Below are 17,500 nucleotides of genomic sequence, written 5' to 3' on the forward strand. Positions count from 1 at the left end.
AAGAGAGGGAGGACGGCGAGAGCGAGAGGTATAGGTAGGCAGTAGTAGGTAGGGCCCTTACCCTCTCATAGGCCTGTCTGGACCTTCGCCTCCTCTCCGTTCCACCTGTACCCAGGGGCACGCGCACACCCCAACTCCATAGCTTTATTTACCAAGCACTCCGATCGTACAGCCCGCGATGCGAAGGGCGCCGCCCTTGCAATTAGGTCTCTGTCATTCTGACGCTGATCCCGGTGAGGATGGGAGGAAGGTGACGCAGAGCGCAGACTCTCAGTAGAAAGAAACGTTGTAGAATGTCAGCAGGTTGGGTTTACCGGGACCATACTCATCACTCTTCACTCCCTCTTGTCCTCTACTCCTCTAACATCGGCTGCAGGGAACCCCGTTAGGAGAGCCCATGCAAGCCCTTATCCTGACGCGATTTCAGAGGCTCCTTTGCAGGCACGGCATTCCAGTGCCTTCGCTTTCCACACAAAGTGTCTGGTGACACCTGGGCCTGCCGTCAGTGCCAAGCAAGCGCGATTGTCCGAAGTAATTGAAGCTACCATACCTACCTGAGCAGCTTCCCTGGCCCCTTACCGTGGGCAGTCCGGCGAATTTTAATGCCCGCTAAAGCTCCGTTGGCTCCATATTTTGCCATAGAGAACCTTTTGTCTTGGTAAAAACTAGTTCTGGCCCTAGACTAAAGTCTCGTCGCAACGTTCTACTTCTACTTTTTAGACTATATGGCCTTTTTGCTCTCATCTCACTCTCTCCCCCTATTCATATCTGTAGCTACAGTACGTCTACGCCTCAGCTGCGCATGCGTGTTTTCGGTTCCCTTCAGTATTTTCACAGGCACTTGCCAGGTCCACGTAAAATATTTGACCGCCGTTGTCTCATGCCCACCGACCGACACATCCCCGAGTAGGCCTCGTGCCTGGGGTATCATTCCTTCCTTTAAACTTCTTCGACTTCCCCACAAACCCCATCATCATTATCATCATCATCATCATCATCGTCGTCGTCGTCGGCAGCAGGAGCAGTATTTGTAGAGGGAAAAGGGTCCTCCCTTTGGGACACCTTCCGAAATGCTTCGTCAGTCGCGGCGGAGGGAGACCCCGAGAGAAAACTGGGCCAATTCCACAATGTTGCGTTCGTATGCCAAGAACCCCAGTAGGTGGGGGGCGGGGTAGGGGAGGGGGTGGGGGGGAAGAACTACAGAACTGCTACAGCGGTGGCTGGCGCTACAACTAAAAGTACGTTTTTATTGTCGGTGGTGCTTGCTTGCAAACGATCCTGCTTGAAGTCGATGATAAGGGGGCGATCGGGCACATGTTACCCTTATCATATTCTCTATGTTCATTCATATAATCCCTATGTTCTTTATGTTCTTTCATATTCCTTATGTTCTTTCATGTAGCCTCAAGAACACGCTACATAGATCATTACAGGACATGCTGTTCTTAACTGTCATGAACATGAGACTTGTAAACTTCTTCCATGATGGATATCGTTATGCTTTCTTACCCAGAGGCCGATGGGACGGGCAACCTAAAGACCTCATCTATCGCTGGTATGGTGGAAACAAGGATAAAAAGAAATTAAATATCACAGTCTTCAGGGAACAAGGAAGGAGACAGAATTCAATAGTCACCTTTATTCAAGTTCTAAAGTTATGCTTAAGATGTTTTATTGTATCCAATATACAAGTTATCTTTCTTCGATTTTCAAAGTTATCATTACGAAAGTTGTAGACACCTTTAAATAAGTTATAGAATTAGTCTTCCCGGTCCAGTCCCTCCGCTGTAATGTGACCGCCATCTCTTTTCTACGGCCGTAACACCAGGCAAGCCACCACTTCTCAAAACGTGGAAATTTTCAATCCGAAGATTGCTCAGTTCTGCGTTTATTTTTCCTTTTCGTGCCAAACTCCGAAAAACAAACGTACATGCCTTGGTAAATAAATAACCTTCGTCTAGTTTATTTGCCAGGCTTTAAAATAACGTTCATTTGTTGAAAAAACTGCTAGATTTTATCAACAGTGCCCTGAATATTAAGTACTGAAGTATTAGCTACTTAAAACAAATTAAAAATGCTCCGAAGTTTCTTCGGCGCAATCGAGTTTTCTGTACAGCGTATAATCAAGGACACAGAAAATAGATCTAACTTTCGGTGGTCTCGGTTTAATGCTGTATGAGCCGCGACCCATGAAACTTTAGCCACGGCCCGGTGGTGGCCTATCCTATATCAATGCCAGAAGCACGATTATGCCTAACTTTTACCTTAAATAAAATAAAAACTACCGAAGCTAGAGGGCTGCAATTTCGTATGTTTGATGATTGGAGGGTGGATGATGAACATACCAATTTGCAGCCCCCTAGCATCAGTAGTTTTTAAGATCTGAGGGCGGACAGAAAAGTGCGGACGGACGGACAAAGCCGGCACAATAGTTTTCTTTTACAGAAATAAAAAGGAAATAAGAGGGAAAGCAACGCGTGGTGAATTCATCACCCACCTCGATCTCCCCACCTAATCATAACAATTTTCCGTGACCACTTAATTGTTCTTAGTTCTAAGAATTAAGAACATCGGAAGTTTGACAAGAAAAGTACCATTTTTTTTTTTACACAAGGTAGGATCAACTCAAGGCTGAATACAACTTGTTTTATTATTATTTTTAAAGCATGTGGTCGTCGGGAGTAGCCACTAAGCGATTTTTGTCCTCAGAGCTATGGACGTCCTCATAATGACCGATTAATATATACCTTTTTTTTCAAGTTCTTAGATTAAGGTCGTCCACAAGTTCAGGATTTTGAGATGGGGTCATCTACAGATAAATCTCACCTGAGATCTGAAAACATCAGCCCCAAACTGCACAGCGCTGATGAAAATGATAAAGCAAGTTTTCGCTCAGTAATACAAATATGTGAAATGAGACCACTACTTCCAACATCCTTAGATTGCTCAGCTTGATGACTATCATATCTCTCTCTCTCTCTCTCTCTCTCTCTCTCTCTCTCTCTCTCTCTCTCTCTCTCTCTCTCTCTCTCAGATTACCTGGTTTCAATCATTTTATTATTCATCTCCAGTTTCCTTTATGCCTCGCACATATTACCTCTGACAACAGTCAGTCTCTCTCTCTCTCTCTCTCTCTCTCTCTCTCTCTCTCTCTCTCTCTCTCTCTCTCTCTCTCTCAATCATTTTTTCTTCATCTCCATTTTCCTTTATGCATGAGCATGGTCACGACATCAGGCTGCTCGACACATTTTAGAATTACTGTTTTTTTATTCAGGTATCAGATCTCAATTTCCACCTAATTTATTTTGTGACTGTGTGTATGATTCTTAGGTACTTAAATCACAAGAGACAATGATAAGTGTCTGGCAGATATCATCTTTAACAACAATCTCTCTCTCTCTCTCTCTCTCTCTCTCTCTCTCTCTCTCTCTCTCTCTCTCTCTCTCTCTCTCTCTCTCGATAGAATCTCTGATTGGCTTGTTTATGACTTCTATCTAACCCTTACAAATCCCCTTTAATATACGTAGGTTGTTCCTTCATTTAACATGGCCAGCGCGCGACAGGGAGCCCCTCTCTCTCTCTCTCTCTCTCTCTCTCTCTCTCTCTCTCTCTCTCTCTCTCTCTCTAAGTCCGTGCGCATCAAAACAAAGAGCCTTTCGAACTTCCATCGAGAAGCCGACAATGCTCGGAACATTACTGTTGGCCTCGCATTATAGTATGCGTAAATATATATGCACACATATATATGTATATATATATGTATATTTATATATATATATATATATATATATATATATATATATATATATATATATATATATATATAGATTATTGATGTAGATGGATAGATCGATAGATAAATCTATAAGTATACATACACACACTGTATGTATATATATATATATATATATATATATATATATATATATATATATATATATATATATATATATATATATATATATACATATATATATATATATATATATATATATATATATATATATATATATATATATATATATATATATATAAAATGAAATTTAATCTACGGGTCACATTCTACCGATCTATGCAGCAAATAAAATAGCCAACAAGCAAAGCAATCTAATCAAACTCCCTTTCTTAACATTTTCGGAACCAGCATTCTCCTGAAAATTTAGGGTCCGAAAATGGAAATAAAATAGAGAAATTCCTTCTCCAAACCAGGATTGGAATCTGGACTAGGAGAGATATAACTAGCAATGAACCACCCACGTTATCACACTGGTTATACCTATTCATCCCTTACACACAAACAAACAAAAATACGATACACAAAAAAAATCTCCGAGAGCCTCTAATTCTTGCACTGTACGGTTCTGCGACCTCTTCTTTCAATCTAATCCCATGCTCTGGAAATTTCCATCTTCTGTATTCCAGGATCCATTGACTTATCATTCATTCAGAGGCAAGTCTACTAATTCCTGCGTATTTATACCGACCCCCTCTTCATTTTTTCTTTCTTCGGGCCTGGGCTACTAAATAACGTTATATTGCTCTTCCCATTGCCCTCTCAATTAAACAACAAAATCTTAAAGAACGCACGATCCCCTAGAGCAGTTCTAAAGCCTAATTGCAAAGAAATAATATCCGTTAAGCAATATATCAATAACGCAAAAGGGCGATCTGCACAGAGGACAATTGCTTTCGCATGCTAATAAACCACTGTGGAAAACCATCGCAGCCCGAGCGATCAATATGGATAATCCCGCTTGGAGCCTCATCGACAGCATTGTCAGGTGGCAGTTTACAAGGGCGACCCATGAATTCCAAAGCCGAGAGACAGGTGGGACTTGAATGGTCTCCGTGGCAAATGGGGCAAGCATGTGCACCGTGATGCATACTCTGCGAATCAATCCCTCGTGGGAAATGCCGTGGAATAGCAAGGAACATGTATCCTGATGCATAACTGAGGGACAAGACGCTTCGTGGGAAAGGATAAGGAACAGGCATCCGAACACAAGTTGTGAGAATTGCAATGACACACGCTCGAGGAAAAACCCTTTCGAGGAGAATGACATATATATCATGAATCATGCTATATACTTCATGGATAAACCTTCTGAAAAAGAGTAGCATGCAGTGTGATACATACTCGAGGAAAAACCTCCTTCGTGGAGAATGAAATTTATCATGAACCAAGTTACAGATTTCAAGGAAACCCTTGTTTGAAAAACAGCATGCAATATGCATCCTGACGCATAAGGGATAATGCGTTTGTAAAGAATGACAAGGAATATGAACCATTAAACAATATTCGGCGGTGGGTCCTCTATCGATTCAATGTTGAGATACTCAGTTGTTTCAATACGGAACACAATGGTCCGCAAGATTAAGCCATGCTGTTCAAACAATGGATCGCAATTCACCAGAGAGAGAGAGAGAGAGAGAGAGAGAGAGAGAGTCAAGTCTCAGTAGTCTTAAAAGATCCGTTTATTCTTTAAATCCACAGCGAGAGAGAGAGAGAGAGAGAGAGAGAGAGAGAGAGAGAGAGAGAGAGAAATTCAATTTCCAGTAGCCTTAAGAATCCGTTAATTCTTAAAATTCACCGACAGAGAGAGAGAGAGAGAGAGAGAGAGAGAGAGAGAGAGAGAGAGAGAGAGAGAGAGAGAGAGAGAGAGAGAGAGAGAGACTAAACACTTCAAGCAGTCTTTAACATTCGCCTTGATATTAAAGAGATTTAAGCCCGCTGGCACACACGTGTAGATGAATGCCCCATGCATTTGAACGCTGACCCCGGCTGACCCCAAAGGGATCGTTATGAAGCATTGAAACTAAACGAGAGAGAGAGAGAGAGAGAGAGAGAGAGAGAGAGAGAGAGAGAGAGAGAGAGAGAGAGAGAGAGAGAGAGAGGTACGGATACCTTGTTCTCTTCGGTTTGTTGCAAAGCATTTTCGTATTTATCTTCATAATTTTCTTTTCTACATACTTTCATTTGTATCGGGATTCACAAGTCTGTTACAAGATTTTCCAACTTCTTCGTAACAGCATTCATTAAATTTCGTCTATGTCAGTTTTTGAGAAAACTTTTTATCTAATGACTTGACGGTGCTTGCCGGTTTCCTGTATAACAGGCAAAATCGATACTAATGCCAGTGAGATCAGTTAGGACAACTCGTTAATATTATTATTATTATTATTATTATTATTATTATTATTATTTGGTCTGTCACAGCCATCCTATTCGACTGGGTGGTTTTTATAGTGTGGGGTTCCGGGTTGCATCCTGCCTCCTTAGGAGTCCATCACTTTTCTCACTATGTGCGCTGTTTCTAGTAGCACACTCTTCTGCTCGAGTCCTGGAGCTACTCCGGCATCTAGTTTTTCCAGATTCCTTTTCAGGGATCTTGGGATCGTGCCCAGTGTTCCTGTGATTATGGGTACAATTTCCACTGGCCTATTCCATATCCTTCGTATTTCGATTTTCAGGTCTTGATACTTATCAATTTTTTCTTTTTCTTTCTCATCTCCTCTGGTGTCCCACGGTATTGCGACATCAATGAGTGATACTTTCTTCTTGATTTTGTCAATCAACGTCACGTCTGGTCTTATTATTCAGAAAAAGAAGCCTATTCATATGGAACAAGCCTACAGGGACCACTGACTTGAAATTCCAGCTTCCAGAGAATATGGTGTTCATTCGAAAGAAGTAACAGAGGGTAATGGGATGAAAACAATAACCAACGAAGTAAAACCTTAAAAAAACTCGAGCTATTTCATTCCCCGGTATGTAAGATCAGTTAAAGAACTCACGGAGGGATACCACTTCCTGCTTCTGCTGTTAATGGAGAAACGGCTTGAAAGAAACTCTTCTCACTACCACCAAACACAATGCTGCCCTAAAATGGAAGACGCAGTGTCTGCAAAAATCAAAACTGAGAAAAATGGTAAATATTCCCTTGCCTTACTACTGATTTTGCAGATACCGCAAATGGGACCCGCTAAATACTCGTGGAAGGCATTGAAGAATCATTCTGAAACTGCAGTAATGCGTGTATTAGTGTTTCACGAGCCCCAATAGGTGGCATATCTCAATTTCGAAAATTTTCCAGATACTGCAGTTTTCCATTTTAGGGCAGAATGGTGGTTTGGAACAAGTCAACTCATCGTTATTACCCTAAATCTGAAAGCGTTCACGCAAATAACGTTGTGCCCAAGCAACAAAATCTAAGTTGGAATAAACACATCCGCTGACATAATTATAGAGTTTCGTTTTATATTGACAGCAATATTTATAGCAGTACTTATGAGTCCTGCACCAATGAAAAGACTAAGGTTTGTCAGAACAGATACACTGGGTAAAAGACACTCATAAAATTCACGACCACAACAGAGCTCTCAATTCATAAGGTAAATGATGCTTGATAGTGACAAATAACATTTCTCAATATACAAAATTCAACTAGCAAAGGAAGAGCCTATACAAAACAGAAAACAATCTGCCCTTATAATGCAAAATTGACTTTTTTTTTTAATCAAGCCTTAACTAGGCCTTTTCGTCTACAGCGGAAAATCAGCCTCAATGAAAGTTATCCTAGAAGTCAATTTTTCTGCTTATGAGAAAAATCGCATAAACTTCAAGCACAGAGATGGGTGGACTCGAGAATTCAAACTGCATCGAGTCAAAAATATAACTATAAAAATCCAAATTAAGATAAAAACTGGTAAACGTGGGAACTCAAACTGTAATGATGATGTAGAGATACGGATATAAAAACTCACATAATAAAGAGAAGTATGTCAAGACTTTAAAACTCGACCAGCCACAAAACTGGTCAATACAGGGAGAAGGAACTCCCTCTTTATGCAAATAAAATGGTACTTGGGTAAAACAATGACGGGAACCAGAAGCAAAAAATAACAGACGCGGAAAATAATGAACAACATGGAAAATGGCGTAAAAGGAAGAGAGAAAATGTTCCTTCCGGATGCAACAAAGACACATCTACCATCCACTTCCCAACCACAACCCCTCTGCCAGGGCCCCTAGCACCCCCCACCTCCCCAAACCCAAAATATTAGCAGGGAGAGTCTATAAGGAAAATAAAGGGGGAAAAGCGTCGAAGGAAGAAAGAAAATGTTCCTTCCGGATGCAACGAAGACACATCTACCATCCGCTTCCCAACCACACCCCCCTCTGCCAGGGCCCCTACACCCTCCTCCCCCAAAAACCAAAATATTAGCAGCGAGAGTCTATCTATCACAAAGGAGATGATTTACAATCGCTGTGCGGGAAAGCAGTAACCGTGAACAAAGGCCGTGGAACGCCCCTCAGCCAACAACCTACACGGGTGATTCATTACAGTCTCGTTATCATAATTAATGATATCATTGTTCTTTAAGGTATGGCTTCTTTACTCTCTCTCTCTCTCTCTCTCTCTCTCTCTCTCTCTCTCTCTCTCTCTCTGTATCACATTTCGAAAAGATGTGAAGGCTACAACTCCTATATTAATTTATGGAACTCTAATATGCTTTCCATGAGGGATTATTACCATGAACAGATGGAACGGTTATCCTCAACCTTACCCTTAATATATTTTCCCAGATCTTAGCATATTTTCACCAAAACTTGGTTAATTTGTACCGAGTCTTTGTACAACTCCCCAATTTTTCATATTTTCCCCAATCCTAGAATAATTTACCTTATATCTTGTCCCAATCTTTGGGTATTATTAGCCGATCTTCATATAGTTTCAGTATATTTTGTATACCTCGGTATCAAAGTATGTCTTATGTATTTTCCCACATATTAGTATATTGACAAATATTTTCCCACACAGTATATTTACCCAACCTTATTAAAATCTTACCTGATCTTGAATATTTTCCCAAAGTATATTACCCGGCCTCCACCCACCCGATTATATTTTCCCAAATTCTAATATACGTTTTCCCCCTAATCTAAGTAAGTCTCCCCTTCAGCGCCACAGAAGACAAACGCCCTCTGGTATAAACATGTTTACCTGCAACCCCAACCTTTGTATAACTGACCATACTCATCTTGTCTCAGCTTTTTATAAACAAACATGTATTCCTCAACATTAATCTTTATGAATACATAAGACCGTAATCAATCGTTTCTGATCTGTGTGTGAATAAACATGCGCGTTATCAACAGCAAACTCTGAATAAATAAACACGCTTTTCATCAAATGAATAAACATGCCTATCCTTATCGTCCCGTCAATCCTTGTGTAATTGGACACATTAATCCTACACTTGAATCTTTTGTGTCGACTGAAATGCCTGTTCTTGTCTCTAATCGTTGCATATGTAAACATGCTTGTGCACAATTGTAATCTTTGCATAAATTTTAGAGGTTCCAACTGTAAGTAATTCATCATGCACTGTTATCTTTCTGTGACACAAGGTTAAAAACCCCTGTAAAAGAAGAGGTTAAAAATATTGCATCAACCTCAATTCAAATATAAGTAGGGAGGGAGGGTTCCACTCCACATGCGCGGCTTTCCTAATCTTATCTAGCATAATGGCATCGGGGTTCTAAAGGCCACAACCTTTTCATGCCACCGAAAATGAGACAGGCAAAAATTTCAATCCTGCTACCGTGAGAAAAGAAAGCTGAAGAACGGATGGGTCCATCAAACGTTCCGATGACAGATATCTTTATGAATTGAGACAAAACACCAAACAGGACAAAGTTCCTTACTTGAAAAGGTGAAAAGGATAAATGACCAAATCGCTCGACTAGCATCTTAAAATATCATGAAGCATTTACGTGGTCATTTACGTGAGTCTGTTATTTTCACGTAGGTTAAGACGCTTGGCCCCATCACGGAAGAATGTCAAAAGATCTATTTTGTTGTGATGAAACAGCAGAAAATAAATAACTAAGTAAATAAATGAATAAATAAATAAAATAAATAAAATAAATAAATAAAAATACACTACAGAAGAGTCAACGTCGAATACCACAAACTATTACTGCTAGTTATACATACTGATTCGACTTGTTACTTCCTCCGAAACACCCCAAAAATCAGCTATCAAATATTTTCACGCGACCCCCAACCCCAAAACCACTAAACTCCCCCTCCCATCCCAATACCCAATACGAACAGGCACCACATCTGGCCCCCATCATCATCATGCGAAGTAATTGCCAAGTAGCTCATTAGCAGTGAACATGTAGTAAAATTAATTGACGGTACTCACATTACCCTACTTAATGGTTAGGACGAGTCTCAAGGTCTAATATTCCCGTTGAATTACAGCCAATAAGAATGCCAAGCTCCGCCCGCCCCCTGTAACCCCCAACCCACCCAACCCATACTCCCTACGTCACTCCTTAATAGACTTCATTAACAGTTATTCAATTATAGCACAGAGATTTATTCCTTGGTTTAGGAGTGATTCAATTTACACGTACAGACAATTGCCTCATGGTGCTACTGCTTAAACCTGCGCACGGAACATTGGTAAGTTGGATTTTAAATGTGCACTTGTGCAGGATTCAAATTAAAAATAGTAGTTAATTTCTCTTCATGACTGACTGGTTAATTTCTGTAAAGAGACGTACGTGAATACACACACACACAATATATATATATATATATATATATATATATATATATATATATATATATATATATATATATATATATATATATATATATATATATATATATATATATATATGCATTTAAATATAACATATATATATATGCACAGTATATATATATATATATATACAACATATATATATATACACACATTTTATATATATATATAATATATATATATATATATACATTATATATATATATATATATATATATATATATATATATATATATATATATATATATATATAAAATGTGTGATTTTATTTGAAAAAGAATTTGATTATATGCTTTGCGACATTCATGATCCGGCACTGAAATTGCTATGAATGACATGGTCGCTATCGAAACTCGTACGAATCATCGAAGCACATGCGAGTGTCAATCAAGAACGGGAGACCCTTTGCAAAAATTCACGACCTGACACGAAAATCTTAACAACATCACGTTGAGCCCCTCAAACCCTTCACCTCTCTCTCCCTCTCTCTCTCTCTCTCTCTCTCTCTCTCTCTCTCTCTCTCTCTCTCTCTCTCTCTCTCTTGCATGCATTCTCACTACATGAATATCAAGGCGCCCAAACAATCTTAACATTCTCACGATCCCTCTTCCGTCGTTTTAGATATCTAACTAATCTACAATTTTCACCAAAGAATTTCCTCCAGACGGAGGACCTGCTCTTCTTCCTCTTCTTCAATGTGGCGCCTATAATGACGCAAGTGATCAAGAACATTCACACTTTTCTCTCTTGTCAAGTGAATCAGTTCTGAGACATCCCTCACTCTCTCTCTCTCTCTCTCTCACCTCCAGTCACTCCCCTGATTCCATTCATACCGTTTTTCCTCGTCGACCTCGCTACTTTCCCAGATCAACATGTTGCTGCACTCTCACTCTTTCTACCCCTGTTACTCCAAATACTGGTCGGAGATCATTCATTTCGAAGTTCTTGTAGCTGCTTCTTTAGAGGCATGGTCAAAAACCATCCTGCATTTTCGTAAGGACGAATCGGCTTACCAGGAGGTTCATTCATACTCCCTTTTGTCACCCCAGAATATCTCTTCCTTTCACAACTGAACGTTTTTCCACTGCCTTTTTGTTCTCGCTTATTCCACGGTTCACATATTTATTTTTCTCATTCTGACACTATTCGTAATATCTCCTTCCAGATGCTAATATCCATCCACCATTTCAAATCATTCCTCATCCATGCTAACGCTCTTAGCACCGCCTTTCCTGGAAGAAACTATATGACTCACAAGTCAAATATATTACATGCCGACTTCTTCATCTATTGTACCTTCACATTTTTTCTCCCAAGTATTTTTTACGTTCCCCGAAGCTTCTTCATTGCAACCAAATACACTGATTTCTGGAACTGAATTGAGTGTAGAATTTAGGCCAAAGGCCAAGCACTGGGACCTATGAAGTCATTCAGCGCTGAAACGGCAACTGACAGTTTGAAAGGTTTAACAGGAGAAAAACCTCGCAGTTGCGCTATGAATCAATTGTTAGGAGAGGCTGGAAAGTAAGATGGAAGAAAGAGAATATGAAAGGAGGTACAGTAAAATGAACGAAGGGGTTCCGGCTAGGGTTCGAAGGCACGCTGCAAAGAACCTTAAGTAATGCCTACAGTGCACCGCTTGAGGGGGAAATTACTTTCTATTACCTGTTCGAGATTCCTCAACTCGCCAACTTTTATTACACAGACTTTACTTGTTACTCTCACGAGAAACCTGCGTTTTATAGGTTCGATGACCTCTCATCTTCTCGATTTACTCGCACTTTAATTATCATACAAATCTATATATGCTTATAACATCACACTTCCCCAATAGAACAGGAAAATCTCCCCACCATTCCACACTGGAATTTACTTTTAATAACAGTAGCATATACCTTTGTGTAATAACAAATATCTTTACAGTATCATTAAAATTAATTAATCTCGCTGATAATTTCATAATTTTCATATCTTCCCATTTCAGTCCTATACAATATCAAAATTCCCCTTTAAAAGTAATCTCAGCGTTATCTAACATTAGATTTGTCGTCTTGTTCAAGAAGACATATTTGTAATTAGTTTTGGATAAACTCGAAGAAATAAACTTTTATTTTTGTTCGTGTGCAGTGTTATGCGAAAGTTGAAACTTTATAGGTCATGGCTGCGACAAGGGAGAAAATGGGGTCTTTGCATTCATTTTTAAGAGCGTACTTAAGTTCTTGAGTGCTAAAAATGTAGAAAAAAGTTGCCTTCCGCAAAATCCGATACAAAAAATATTGAAAACTTGAAAATAAACTTATAAATAACTGTGGAAAATATCCACATACTACTAGGAACCTTGAATTGACGTGCCAATTACTATGCAAGTTCCCTGATAAGTAGAAGTCACCTTACTGGCTTCCACTTTCTTATATGATGAGCACCTTATAAGAAACTTCCTTGGAAGCATTCAGGGGGTACCACGGAAGTAAATGCAGCGATCAAAGATATTTAAATCTACGGGAAAGCGCGACCTGAAATGTATGTCAACCCAGAACGCCACAAATGTCTACGGGATTTGCACGATATATTTCATTGTACTGAGAGACTTCAATGCGTAAGCAAATGAATACGTACCCATTAAAGCTAAAAAAAAAAAAATAAAAAATAAAAAAAATTTACTTTCGTATTACATTTATCTTTCTCTTTCACACTCCTGGGTGTTCTTTAAACCTCTGGGCTGGACTAAGTAATGTTATATTGTAAATGAATGCAATTTAATCATGTAGCTGACGTATTATCATAATCAAAGTGACCTGTCAATAGCTAAAATATATGTATGTATGTATGTATGTATATATATATATATATATATATATATATATATATATATATATATATATATATATATATATATATATCATATGTTACATACTGACTTCTTCATATAAAGATCTTGGAATAATTCATTCACATTACATATGTATACACACCCATATATATACATATATAATTATATATATATATATATATATATATATATATATATATATATGTGTGTGTGTGTGTGTGTTGGGGGTATATATATATACATACATACCTAATGCGGCGAATTATTCCAAAAGTTCTTACATTTCTTGAATAACATACTTTTAACCTTACACCAGTCATGCACCCCTAAACAGAGACTACGAAAACAAGACAAGAAGTAAAAATAGATAAGAGAGAGAGAGAAGTAGATAGGTAGATACCATTCATTACAAATAACCGTACGAAAGTTATTAAATTCGAAAGAAATGAAACTACAGAGTAACTCTGCAGTTAGCCCCACAAGCTGTAATTTCAACTGGGCCCAATGGCCAGGACAGCAGAGGCGACAGCGTCATCCTCTCAATAAGCAATTATCACCAAATTTCGTGGACCCCGAGTGCCAAATATCCATCCCGGTACCCCCAGGCTGCGAGCTGCTACTGCCCTTTCATCCCATTATATGGCGGAGAATCGTTCCGCCTTCTCTACTGATAAGTCAAGGGCATCGCCTCTTTCCCTGCCACCACCAGCCCCTCGTCTTACTCCCGTCTAAAGATGGGCCCTGTCTAATCTGGCAGACGGAATATATTGCTGACTTCCCAGAAAACAGCTGTATCTGCCTTCTAGAGGTCAAAGGGACGGGTAGTTGAGGCTGGGAGGTGATGCCAGCGGCCACTTGAATGGATGCCTCTCGCGCGCAGTTGCCGGTTCGTCTTTTGATTCCCTATCATTCTCGCGCTCTCGCATCTTCTTTCCAGCTTCTCTTCGCTCCAAGTAAGATAGCTACACGCCCGACGTCAAGTGTCTCAAATTTTGTGCGAAACGATTTCGTACGCCGCGGACAGCTTCGTTCGAACGACTGAAAAACAAAAACAAAACAAAAAAAAACGACAACCTAATAAAAACGGACAGCGGCCTTCCTATATATACTTGGGACGAGGAAGTTTAGGTCTCTGCATACCTACACTCTGACCAACATTGCCGAAAAAATGTGTGCTGAAGAACGCGTTCGCCTCGCTACTGCGGCGTAACATGACAATATACGGCCCGTTTCAGACTTCGTTGCAGTTCAAAGGAGGACTGGGAACGCCTGCAGATTCCTCTGCAGTACAGGAGGAGAAGAAAATAGAGGAAATGTATGGTTAAGCGGGTTGGCAGGCTTGGGTTTTTGGAGAGGGGAGGGAGCGAGGCACGGGCAGCTAAGAGAGAGAGAGAGAGAGAGAGAGAGAGAGAGAGAGAGAGAGAGAGAGAGATGGTAGGTAAGGAATGAAATAAGACCGCCGACATGAGGACCGCGGCCTGCTTGCTGCTGCTGCTGCTGTTACTGCTCCTGCTGTTTTAGATGTTGCTGTTATTGTTGCCCTCGTGTGGACTGCTCAGCGAAAGCTCCCAAGTGCATTTTGATCTGTTCCACTGGAAATTTTAAGCGCTTCGAGGTCATTAACCCGATGTAACTGGTATCTTCTACGGATCGAAATTTTTTCTTTTCCTACGATTTCCCTGCTTGGTTCAACTGTTACACTTTGGTATACTCTCCTTGCTTCTGTTCATCTTAATTCTTATAGCCTTTCTGTTTTGAAATGGCGACCCAACTTCCTTCACGGTAGAGTATCACATATAGTACTTTTTACCCTTTTCTTTTTTTTTTACCGGGTATGGGCTACATAAAGACATTAGGGTGCCCATTTTATCGGCCTTTGCTCTTCAAAAAAACTGCCCCAAAACAGCCTGAAAAAGCATAAAAAAAATATTATGGGACAGACCAAGCCACCGCCAGGTCCTTAACTCGCTCATATATTTTTCAATGAGAATCCGATGCCTCGGGGAACTGAAACTCGGCTTCTTGTCAGATTTCCTCGATTCGTCGAAAGTTACACACCAGAAGTTCCTTCCCTTACCCGAGAGCCTTGGGGCCAAGGGCCCCACCCTGAACTGGCAGTAGAGCACCTACTCCCAATGGATTCCAACCCAAAGAGGCACACGTGCTTACTCCGACAAAGAACTACGTAAACTCCCCCCCTTTTTTTATCTAATATTTCATAACTCGCTCCAGTTTACATCTGATAAGGCTGGGATCCACTGTTACAAAAAATAGTCCTGTGATATCTCTGTTGGTAACCGTATGGTTTGTGGCTTACGGCTTTCAATTCGAGCGGTCAAGAGAGAAAAGTATGCGTGGAATTCGGAAGATGAAATGTTTCCACACAGAAAAAACTTGACAAAAAAAAAAAAAAAATAATGAAAAGGAACAATATAGAAATTCCGCCAAGAAGCTTGTCTACACAAGTTATTAGATATTTATCTATCTATTTATATATTATATATATGTATATATATATAATATATATATATATATATATATATATATATATATATATATATATATATATATGAATATACATATATTTATGTATATATACACATATATATAATTATGCATACACGCACGCGCGCGCACACACACACAAACACACACGTACACACAAATACATACATGTCCAAATATATTTTATTTAATGCGTAAGTGCAGATATGACAATAACCATTTGCGATCGTGTCGGAAGTCTTAACTACACACACACATCCACATTTCCACCTCGTTCTCAACGAAGGCACCGAATGGCATTCCAACCTTAAGATCACCAACTCCACCGTAAGTTGAAATGTCACATCACCGGAAAATACGTAAGTAAACCCGTCATGAATCAGGCACTGGACCGAGAGACTGAATGGCAGCCTGGGCCCTCTCCTCAAAGTGCTACGCACTCGTTCAGATTTCTCATCACCCACTCAGTACGAGAAGTTGTTCAGCCGATAAGTACCAGAACAAAATTATTATCTTTGGAAAACTTTTTTTTTTTTTTTTTTTTTTTTTTTTTTTTTTTTTTTTTAGGAAAATAAAAACTTCAACGCTGAAGAAAATGGCTATTTACACCTAAAATTTTGCTAATTCTTTTAGGATGCCAAGAAGTGTGCATGTATTTCTTAACAATAATCATAGAGAGAGAGAGAGAGAGAGAGAGAGAGAGAGAGAGAGAGAGAGAGAGAGAGAGAGAGAGAGAGAGAGAGAGAAAATGAAAGGACTAAACTGCTGTACAGAAGTCAACAGTCGAAAAACCAACCTCCTGGAGAAAAGGACCTTTACAGCCATCAACAGCCAAGGAATCGACTTCTCGATGTCATAATATGAATAACCGTTTTATGATCGCCACAGAAAAGACGGAAAGAACGTGCCTACATGAAAACTAATTAATTAATTAATAAGAAAAGGTAGATAAGATCTAACTTGAAATTACAGAAAAAAAATAAGGGGGGCAAAATGTAAGACCCTGACTTCTAAGGCCACAAGAAAACTGCCACCAACAAATTTAGATTTCAGAATCATATCACTCAGTGTGGGTCTCTCTCTCTCTCTCTCTCTCTCTCTCTCTCTCTCTCTCTCTCTCTCTCTCTCTCTCTCTCAATATATACATACGCAATACTTACACATACACATACACATACACACACGCACACACATACAAACACACACACGCACACATATATATATATGTTGCAGTAAGACTGTGAAACCAGGGATTCCACGAAATCACTGGAATTTTCAGGGAATTCGTGAAATCGCCAATTCACTTAGGGACATTTGATCCCCCGAGGGGCTAGTACGCAACACGGCGAAACAGTGTAGATGAATCACTGTTCTAAAGTGAATTGGTGATTTCACCAATTCCCTGAAAATTTCAGGGATTTCGCGAACTCCCTGGTTTCACAATCTTACTGTAACATATAATACTACATAATTACGAAAACTAAAATAGGGCGAATAACTAGCAAGGGAGTAACAAAAAACCCACAAACTTTGTCGCCGTATTTA

The 17,500-nt window shown here is 39.6% G+C and overlaps 2 protein-coding genes across 3 annotated transcripts in view; both read right to left on the minus strand.

The window, feature by feature from the left end:
• LOC136842054 (ankyrin repeat and BTB/POZ domain-containing protein 2) overlaps positions 1–17,500 on the minus strand; it is a 503,426-nt gene that overhangs the window by 390,792 nt on the left and 95,134 nt on the right. The window lies entirely within an intron of this gene.
• Positions 940–17,500, minus strand: part of LOC136839744 (dentin sialophosphoprotein-like) — a 34,338-nt gene continuing 17,777 nt past the window's right edge. Inside the window, exon 3 of the mRNA XM_067106092.1 lies at positions 940–1,111. Within this exon, the coding sequence (XP_066962193.1) occupies positions 940–1,111 (172 nt within the window). The remainder of the gene's footprint in view (positions 1,112–17,500) is intronic.

The sequence above is a fragment of the Macrobrachium rosenbergii genome, chromosome 1, assembly GCF_040412425.1.
Source record: "Macrobrachium rosenbergii isolate ZJJX-2024 chromosome 1, ASM4041242v1, whole genome shotgun sequence".
NCBI classification, from domain to species: Eukaryota; Metazoa; Arthropoda; class Malacostraca; order Decapoda; family Palaemonidae; genus Macrobrachium; species Macrobrachium rosenbergii.